Here is a 10,074-nt window from a genome sequence, read left to right as displayed (position 1 = left end):
CAAATAGCAATGGATCTTTTTTTCGTGCATTCATTAGGAGATGCATGTTTTTCTCTAGGCAGGAACAATAGACTATCTGCAATACTTCCAGATTCATATTCAAGCTTTAGAAGGAACAACAATCCATTTCCAAAAGTTTTCTGGCTGTATATGATAAACATATCATACCTTTTGATTGACTCGCATTGTTTATTCACAGTAATAATATTTAAAAATAAGGCTAATTTACCATCTTTTAAAATCAGCAGGATATCCTTTATTAAATCAATCAAAGAATTTCGCACAAACTTATTGGAATTGCAATATTTCTTGGAAAACATAAGATTATAAAAATCCACCGTTTCAATTTTACCATCTTAGTTTATACACTTTGTGTGAAGCAGAAACTATCCTAAATGACCATCAAATTGCAAATTTGTCATTGGAAACATAAATGTATCAACAAAATTTCTTAAAAACATTTGCCTTTTTTTTTAGATGCAATAATAGAATGTTTGTTGTGAATTTCTGACCAATTTTTATAGACAGGAATATGGACATATATGCAAAAAAAAAAACAAAGTTCAATTGTCCCATCTATTTATAAGTCCGTGATTAAAGCATGTGGCACCCGTTGTGTTGCTCTTTTTTACTCAAATGATATCTCGTCTGGTTTAGATGTATGTTTATTTCACCAACAATGTGTAGTGTAAGGTTTTCTCTGTTTGAAGGCCCTTGTTTAATCATGTGCATGTAATGATGATTTTATTTTATTTGTTTGTATATATTAACCTTGGGTTCCAAATGGTTATTTCTGTGTTAAACGCAGTATGTTCGTTATCCTTTACCTGTGATATGCTATATATATGGACATGTTTATTAATTAACAAGCACACTTTTACAATGACCGTCAACTTTCTTTATCGTTAAGGTATTTGTCCGGAGTTTCGCTTAACTAAAAGGTAAATGCGTTCTCATTTTTTATCGATTTTTGTCTGTTCTTCAAAGGATATATTTTCAACTTTGCATATTTTAGGTAAGTAAGACTTATAGTATCTCTGTTCGTTGGAAATACATTTACGTTCTTTTTGTTTCCATTTTAAGAACAATTTGCAATAAAAACTTCTTTTTATTCTCGCTATAAAAATATGATTTCATTGTAGGACGATTTATCGGAACTCAAAGAACAAAATTGAGAATAAAACAGCTTTATATTTCATTATAACAAATGATCTATACTATATGAACCAATAATTGAAAGCATATACACAATTCCTTGCCTTTAAAGTAGCCAGGCGGATATATTCATTTATATTATAGGCCACCTGTATATTTATATATGATTTTATTTTGTTGGAGTTTCAGTTTTCGGTATAATAATTTTTTTCGAAGTATCCATTGTTTTCATCCTTGAATAATGTTTCCTTATTCCTAATGCTTTTTGTTTTCCTGTGTCGCTCTGAATTTCCATTTCCCTACCTGTCTATATGGACTTTTTTTCGATAGTTGAAGTGGAATCAATATTCTAACTTTCTACATAAATTACAAGCAAGCTGTTCTTTGCAAGTTCGATTGCTAAAACCTTAAGCTTAAGTAAAGAGACAATGGTTTGTCATCATGGTAAGGCGTTTTTAATAGGGTTGAAGTTACTCATCACCGAACTTGAAATAGATTGAAACAAAACAGCAGAGACAAGAAGTTCTGCCATTTTATGAAATTGATGTTGTTGGACGATTGAAAACTCTGATATATAACAAATGCGATGATTTAAGTTTCCTATTGTCAAATCTAATTAGTTTGTAAAACATACCATTTTCCACAGCGTATTGCGTTTATGTATTTCTGTAGATATTTCAAAGCTTTTGGTGGGGTTCGTGTTGCTCAGTCTTTAGTTTTCTGTGTTGTGTTTTGTGTACTATTATTGTTTGTCTGTTGGTCTTTTTTTTTTTCTAGCCATGGCGTTTTCAGTTTATTTTCGACTTACAGCAGTAAAAGCGCTGTTTCTTTGCTTTTTGTATGTTTTGTTATAGTGCATTTACTGATTTTGTGTCATGGATGGATATCCCATATCCTTTGTTTTTCTATTATGAGTTTAAATGTTCCATTCGCCTCTCTTTTATACTCATTATAGCGATTTTCTTAAAAGAGGTATACTATTAACATAAAAACTACTCCTGAAAGCAAGGAGATGAAACTCCAAACTTTGTGTGGTCCCAATCCTTAATTTTACGATAGTGAGTGTCTCAATTTCCTAACTCACTGTGATATTTTAACTGTCATTGATCACAAATGTCCACCAATGTGTCTTATGATATTATTACCGGTTACGGTAGGTTAATTGATTTGAAATTACTTGATGGGACTTTTGAATCGTGTGACGGGTGATGAATGCATCACAGAAAATGCTTACACAGTTGACCGATTTTGTTTAATATTAATTAAATATAAAAATAAGAAGATGTGGTTTGATTGCCAATGAGACAACTCTCCACAAGAGACCAAATGACACAGACATTAACAACTTTAAATCATTGTACGGCCTTTAACAATGAATAAAACCCATACCGCATAGTCAGCTATAAAAGGCCCAGAAATGACAAATGACAATTCTAACGAGAAAACTAACAGCCTGATTTATGTACAAAATAATGAACGAAAAACAAATATGATATACAGCAACAAACGACAACCACTGAATTACAGGCTCCTGATTAGGGACAGGCACATCTAGAATGTGGCGGGGTTAAACTAGTTTAAAGGCGACAACCCTCCCCCTTACCTGGGACAGTGATGTTACAGTACGACATAAGAAAAAACTATATAGTACCCTGCCACGTCTACTCTGTGTTTTTGTTACTTGTTTTTGTGCTTTGTATCTATATGATGCGTTAAGCCCTTTTCAACTGATTTTTATAGTTTGTTCATATGTTGTATTGAAACACCACTGTCCCAGGTTAGGGGAGGGTTGGGCGCCCGCTAACATATTTAACCCCGCCACATTCTGTATTGGAAATATAAACACCGTTAGATGGTGCCAAGGGAACATCACTGTCCAAAAAAGGAAAATTAACAATAGAGAAAGAAAAAACGTCCCTTTTGTCGTACATTTTAGTGTAGAGTTTCTCGTGTAAAACTGAAATATCTTAGGACAGTTATTACCGGTTATGTTTGTTTCATTTTAAGTAAGTACCTTTGGTTAAATTTTGGCAGTATATTTAGAAAATTCTTGATTATTTAACGAAAAATATCATCAAGAAAAAGTTCATTCAATTCCATATTTTCATTTTATATTTTCATTCTCATCTAATTATATGACATACACTTTGACCAAAAGAAAAAAAGTTTATACTGTATACGGCAATAAAGAGTTTTCTTACGAAAAATAAGTACCTATTCATTTTGGAAAACTTTCGAATTATTTAAAAGATGCACAGATTTAAAAATCAATTGAAAAAAAATAAATCTGTAAATAGCTTACATTTATACGCTAACGTGAACATCTTTTTTTCTAAAAAAAATGCAAAGAATAAAAATAGCGTAATTATTATGGTGGTAGACACTTTTTTGCGTCAATGACATGACAAGAATTAATGATATAGTATAATGTTTTGTTCTTGTTTGTCATTATAATAAACAATTTCTCCACTTTGCAGAAATAGTTAGACAGACAGTAAATAGATTAATTGTATGTACTGATTATTAACCTTGAGTTGTGTCTTTTTGTTTTGTCATTAACATGTGTATATTATGTAATACCTCATGTAACACATTGTATCTGTGTGCTATTCAAGGTCTTGAAATCTTGCAAAATCTAGGGCTATAAATTGCAAAAGAAATAGATTATGTGTTTTCTCAGATTTTATTATTCATTTGTTGTAAAAAAAATTGTAGGTATATGTATTGGTATAAGTTTGAATGGTATACTAAAACTTTTTGAAACTGATATAACAAAGGTGTGTACTTGTAAAATTCAATGTTTTAGCTTCAATTCGTTACATTTTGCTTCCTCTTGTCTTTTGAATAAAACTTTTATAGTCTTATTCTCGTTGAAGAAATAAGCAAAAAGTTAAAACTGCGATACCTGGTTTTTAAAAGATTAATTTAGAATAAGGAGATCTGCCATTGTTACCAATGAGACACCTTTAAAGTCCAAATGCCAAAAATTTAAGCAACTATAGGTCACCGTACAACATTCAACAGAGAGCTTAACCCAGACTGGATAGTTAGCTTTAAAAAGACCTCAATATGACAAAATGTGAAACAATTCAAACGAAAACAACAACGGTCTGATGCATTACAAACCAATAAACAGAATGACAAATATGACATCAACCAACGCGAACAGCTGAAGACAACCTCGTTACATGTGACAGACACATTGCCCCCCCCCCTTTTTCCACAACCGTAAGCATATTTTCAGGGTTTTGAAATCAAAATTTGAAAAATTGTTCAAGAGACATTAGTCTGTCAGATATCAGTATTGATAATTTGAATTTTGGTGAAAATATAAGCTTAAGGGATTCACACTTCATTATTAAATAAGAACTGCTAGAATATCTTAGTTTTGAGATCTTGTCGATAATACTTAGACATGAGGCACAGCTTTGTCAAAAAAGATATTTTGCTACAAAACGAGTTATACAAATAAAGTTTACGTTACCACTTTTACTGCACCAGATTCACATTTGGATAATGAATTTCTCTTTAAGTAATGATTGAGTCCAAAATGCTTATATTTTTAGATAAGTGTGTTGCTCATATCTCATTTTGCCAAACACTATGCGCTCAATGGACATTTTAGGTCAAGTGTGTCTATTTCGTAGGGTTAATGTTACGACTACCACCGGGTCGATACTACAACAGATTGACTGTTAGCCCCCGAGGGTATCACCAGTGTACTAGCTCAGTACTTTGGTACTGGCATTTAAATATGAATGTTGATTAATTGAGATTTGTTATAATGTGTTATTATGTAGGAAATCAAATTAAAATATTAATGTATTATCTCCCTAAAATGTAATGCTTTGATTTCGTGTCCTCTTCAAAGTTTGCTTAATGTTTTCGATTTGCAAAATATTTTGGACTCGAGAGACATTTAAAGTAAAAATGTGCATATGGTGCAGTAACATTGGTAACATTCATGTTATGCGACATATTCCTGACTTCATAATTAAATTACCTCGGATAGTTCTGCACTTAATTCGCAGATTAGATTCATTTATCAGTAAAATTAACATAATTTTAAAAGAATTGAAGTAATTTTCCGTTGATAAAAGGAAGATAATTGGTATCGTTCTTCTTTCTTTCTTTTTTGTTGTAACTGTGCTGTTTGTTACCTTTAAAGATCAAAGAACAGTGCTTTATAGTGAAATCATCAAAAACATTTTTTTTATAAATCGTATCAACAAAATAAGAAGATACGAAAGAGTCAAGCTTAACCATTTATCAAACAAAGGAAGACAAAAATATAACTAAATCGACTAGAAAAACTAGGAGTCATTTTTAGACATTTAATAAAATCTAAGCGATACAAAAAAGGCATACATATATGAAGGGTCATACGACATACGTTTAAACGTTCGCTGGTGAAGCGCGTTGCAGTTTGTAGGGGCAACTTTTACTGGTTAGAACATATTTTTGTAACTCCTAGAAAAGACGAGTTCATTACAAATATAAGGGATATCGAACTTCAAACGTACAATATTTGCAACGCATGGCTCTTATTAGATGTTTCCCGATTTGCTACGTATCAGGTACGGTTTGTACTAACTCCAACCGTTAGATTTGTTTTTGGAAGTATCATTTAATGCATATTATTTCATTCATCTTGATAAAATTAAAGAAATCGAATTGCATAGCAAAATCTAGTTTAATCTTTTATTTGATAGCGATTTCATCTTTTCTAGAACACTTTGTTTGTGATTCTACACAAGATTATAGTTAGTGCACAAGTGCATGCATCAAACATACCTTACACGATTTGAGTTGAAATGGCCTTTTAATTTCTAAATATAGATTTGCGTTTCTGCTTGTTTAGCGTATGGTTTTTGTTTTATTTATTTATACTGAAAAATAATAATAGAGGAATATTTTCTTATGTATAAGCAATGTATAACAATACCATCTATGAACGACTTTCTTACAAAACGTGTGACTGATGTTGGTTAACATGTCAACAAGAACAACTGTCATATAGTTATAGTAAATTGCACCGACTCTCTTCTTGAAAGTACTTTTAGCATTGGTAAATCTTTCATACACCTGTTAGAAACGGTTTTTGTAAAATGCCGAAAAATATAAGAATGATAAAGATACTTAACAATAGACATTTTTGATCACCTAAATGATAATGTCTTACATTATGTTTCCTGATTGAATGTCCATGTGATATATTTGAGAAACTTGCACGATTAAGCTTCTGTATCGCGGAGGAGAATATAGTTTTAGTATTATTTCATCATTAAAACATCACTAATGAGGTGATTGTTGTATATTAAGATGGCTCTCATTTTTTCATGTTTTCTAAAAGCCTACAAAAAATATCAAAGTGAAATTAATACTAAGTTGCAGCTAAAAATCCTCCAAAATACTTTTGATAATGTTTCATAAGACATACGTTGACATGAAGCGTATACATCAAGTATTATCAAAAATCAATGACGGCTCCAAGTTCTTACTACGATTGGTACGGTAGCGAATCGGCAAATAAAAAAAGGAAGGGACTGTTACGCGTTACTCTAGGCTACGTGAACTAACTAACTGGTGCGTATTGTTCTAGGGTGCGCGAACAAATAGCAACGCGTTGCTCTAGGGTACGCAAATCAACCGCAACGTGTTGCTCTATGGTATGCTAATAAACTGTAACACGTTTCTCTATCAAACGTGTCAACAATTCATTGTGACTCGGATGGCCCTATATACATATGCCTCGAAAGAGTATGCATTTTAAGCTGTTATTATAACGCCCATCAATCTCATAAACTATTGTTGTCTTAAATCATTAAAGCAAAACAAAAAATACAATGAAAAGTTGTTTTCGGTGAGACGTTTACCCTGTCAACGAACCAAGTCTCGATCCTTTTTGGAGTCGACTCCTAAAATAAAATATATCTATACTGTGGATTCATTATTATTTTTTGAATACCAATTTTCTTGGGTTTCATTGGTACATGTGAACCACGAATTCAAATGTTCAACGAATTACAAATTTTCTATAGGTTTTGAGATTGGCAAAACCACGAAATCATATATCCACGATAATGCAATTTTCCTTAATCCACGAAAATTGTTACCCACGAATAAATGAATCCACAGTATATGTAAAGCAACATATTACATTGTATTTATCCTTAAAAAACTTAAATAAACGGATTTTTTTTTTAAATTTTAGAACTGAAAACTCAACACTAGAAACAAGTGGAAAAATGAGAAATTCATCAATGTCTGATGGAACTCAAACTGGTGACACTTTAAGTCACAGAGAGCGTATGTATTATTTAAATAGTAGCAGCATGATAGTTCACTCCGTAACAATGAAGATTTTTTTTAAACACATTACAACTTGTTTAAGTACTTGAATAATAAAATATAAAAAAATCTTATTTGAAGAATAAAATTGAACACCTATTGAACATTCTTTACTTGTTGAATGAAATTTCTATTGTCTTGTACCAATCATCAGATCACATATTTTGGAGTTTGTTATACTTTAATTATGATCACACCAGAATTAACAATAATACCATTACGTCATCGGTTTTCACTGTATTACTTAAGTTTGAAAACATGTATATACCTTATTGATTAATATTCATGTTTTTGTAATTTTCTACTGCTTCCCTAAGACTCAAAAGTTTGAAAACAAAAAAATATTGACTAGAAAAATTTGAGTTTATATATTCATATACAACGATCCCTTCAATTTTTATAGAGATGGCAAAGTACAGCGTTGCTTACAAAACCCAGAAACTAATTTGGATCATATAACGGAATAAGAAATTCATCAATTAATTAGAAACTTTTGATTCTCTGTAAAGGTTATAGAAATTCACATAATGATTCAGAAGTTGCTGATACAAGCTGCCTATGTCTCTCTTATTAATATTTATTGCCAGTGAAACGTTTCATTTATATATACCTTAAAACACTATCAAATATACTGTATGTAGATATAAGAAGATGTGGTATGACTCTCCATCCAAGTCAAAATTTATAAAAGTAAACCATTATAGGTCACAGTACGGTCTTCAGCACGGAGCCTTGGCTCACACCGACAGTAATCTATAAAGGGCCCCAAAAAATTACTAATGGAAAACCATTCAAACGGGAAAACCAACGGTCTTATCTATATAAAAAACGAGAAACGAGAAACTATTATGAACCACATCAACAAACGACAACTACTGAACATCAGATTCCTGACTTAGGACAGGTGCAAACAAATGCAGCGGGTTTAAACGTTTTAATGGTACCAAACCTTCACCCTTTTTCTGAAACAATAGTGTAACATCACAACATAGAAAGACACACTATAAAATATCATCTGAAATATCTTAACTCAATCAAAGGACATATTAACACCATTGAACATACACTGAACAAATAAATTTGACCTATGACACAATGTAAATACAAAATAAATAAACTAAGGGTAGAATAATAAAAGTAACATGTTATATCGGTAAGAAATGTTAAACAATTAAAGAAAAACTATATGCTCGAACAAAAATATCAGCCATTTGTAATAACTATAAACACAGGTAAATGAAAATAATTTTGTTGTTAGGTATACGTGTACAGTACCAATAGAGAAAGGAAATATTTTTACAAAATAAATAATTTTAATGTTCATAGTACGAAGTGAAAATTTATAGTTATACCAAACACTTATCAAAGCTGGTATATAGACCAGATATAACCCTGAATAACATTAAATAACAAAAAAGCAATACAATTAGTATCAACAGGTCAAATAAACAAGAAAGTACGATTTGAGAGTACTCGCAGTTACTGACAGCTAGTTAAAAGCCAAAACAATTAATAATAAAAAATCATGCATCAGAGACTAAAACCAACTAAAACACACCCCAGGGATTTAGTATTTTAACTTCATGGACAGTCAAAGAAGACATGACTAGTGCAATGCCAAAAATAAATGTATCGACAGACAGTAGGATAGTTAGGAGCCTGTCTCAAATAAGGAGCCTATAGTTCAGTTGTTGTTGTTGGTTGAATTCTGTCGTATATGTTTTTCGTACATTGTTTTGTTTTGAATTAGGCCGTTAGTTTTCTGCTTTGAATTGTTTCACATTTTGCATGTCGGATCCTTTTATAGCCAATTATACGGTTAGGGTTTTTCTCATTGTTGAAGGTCGAACGGTGGCCTAAAATTGCTTACATGCACTTCATTTGAACTCTGGTGGATAGTAGCCCATTTGCATACATACCACATCTTTTTCTATTTCTAAGCTTATAGTTTTGTATACCTGACACGAGTTTCGTCTACATAAGAAGTAACAACAGTGGTGAACGAATCATAATAATCGAAAGCCAAGCAAGCTACAAAGTAAATTCCAACTCAAGAAATGTTTGTTTTATTTTGTTTTTTTGGAACTGAAACCTAAACAATAAGGACACTTTTCAAAATATGAAATTCTATAAACTTGTCTTTTTCAACATTCAGTCAGAACTTCACAATTGTGAATAGGTCACAATCGGTCATATTACAGATCCGTTGTTTTCATCTTATAGTTGATGTGTTTCCCTCGGTTTTGGTTTGTTACCCGAATTTGCTTTCGCTTAATCGATTTATGACTACTGAAAAGGGTATACTACTGTTGGCTTTATTTACGACTTTTTTTGGTATCTTAAGATGTAAGACAGCGAAAACATGTAGCTAGTGAAATGAGACACCAACACAGCGTATCGGTTTACCAATTCGTGATGGTGAATGTAAAACTTATGTAGTGTCGATTTCAATCGGACTTCCTCATAACTATGTTGAAACTGTTTTTGTGTACGGAGCATCCCTGTTAACGAACATCAACGAGCATACCGTATAAACTGAGATATGTAAAAACCGTACAACAAAGCAGA

General features: G+C 31.7%; 1 protein-coding gene across 1 annotated transcript in view; it reads left to right on the top strand.

Annotated features, from left to right (window-relative positions):
* The first annotated feature begins 790 nt into the window (after positions 1–790).
* Positions 791–10,074, top strand: part of LOC127703214 (electroneutral sodium bicarbonate exchanger 1-like) — a 33,241-nt gene continuing 23,957 nt past the window's right edge. The window contains 2 exon segments of the mRNA XM_052207739.1: positions 791–1,015; positions 7,370–7,464. Of these exon segments, the coding sequence (XP_052063699.1) occupies positions 7,404–7,464 (61 nt within the window). The 5' untranslated portion in view covers positions 791–1,015; positions 7,370–7,403.

This window comes from Mytilus californianus, unplaced genomic scaffold (genome assembly GCF_021869535.1).
Source record: "Mytilus californianus isolate M0D057914Y unplaced genomic scaffold, xbMytCali1.0.p SCAF_5, whole genome shotgun sequence".
In the NCBI taxonomy this organism is placed as follows: Eukaryota; Metazoa; Mollusca; class Bivalvia; order Mytilida; family Mytilidae; genus Mytilus; species Mytilus californianus.
The sequence above is the reverse complement of the archived record's forward strand: the minus strand, read 5'-3'. Positions and strand labels throughout refer to the sequence as shown.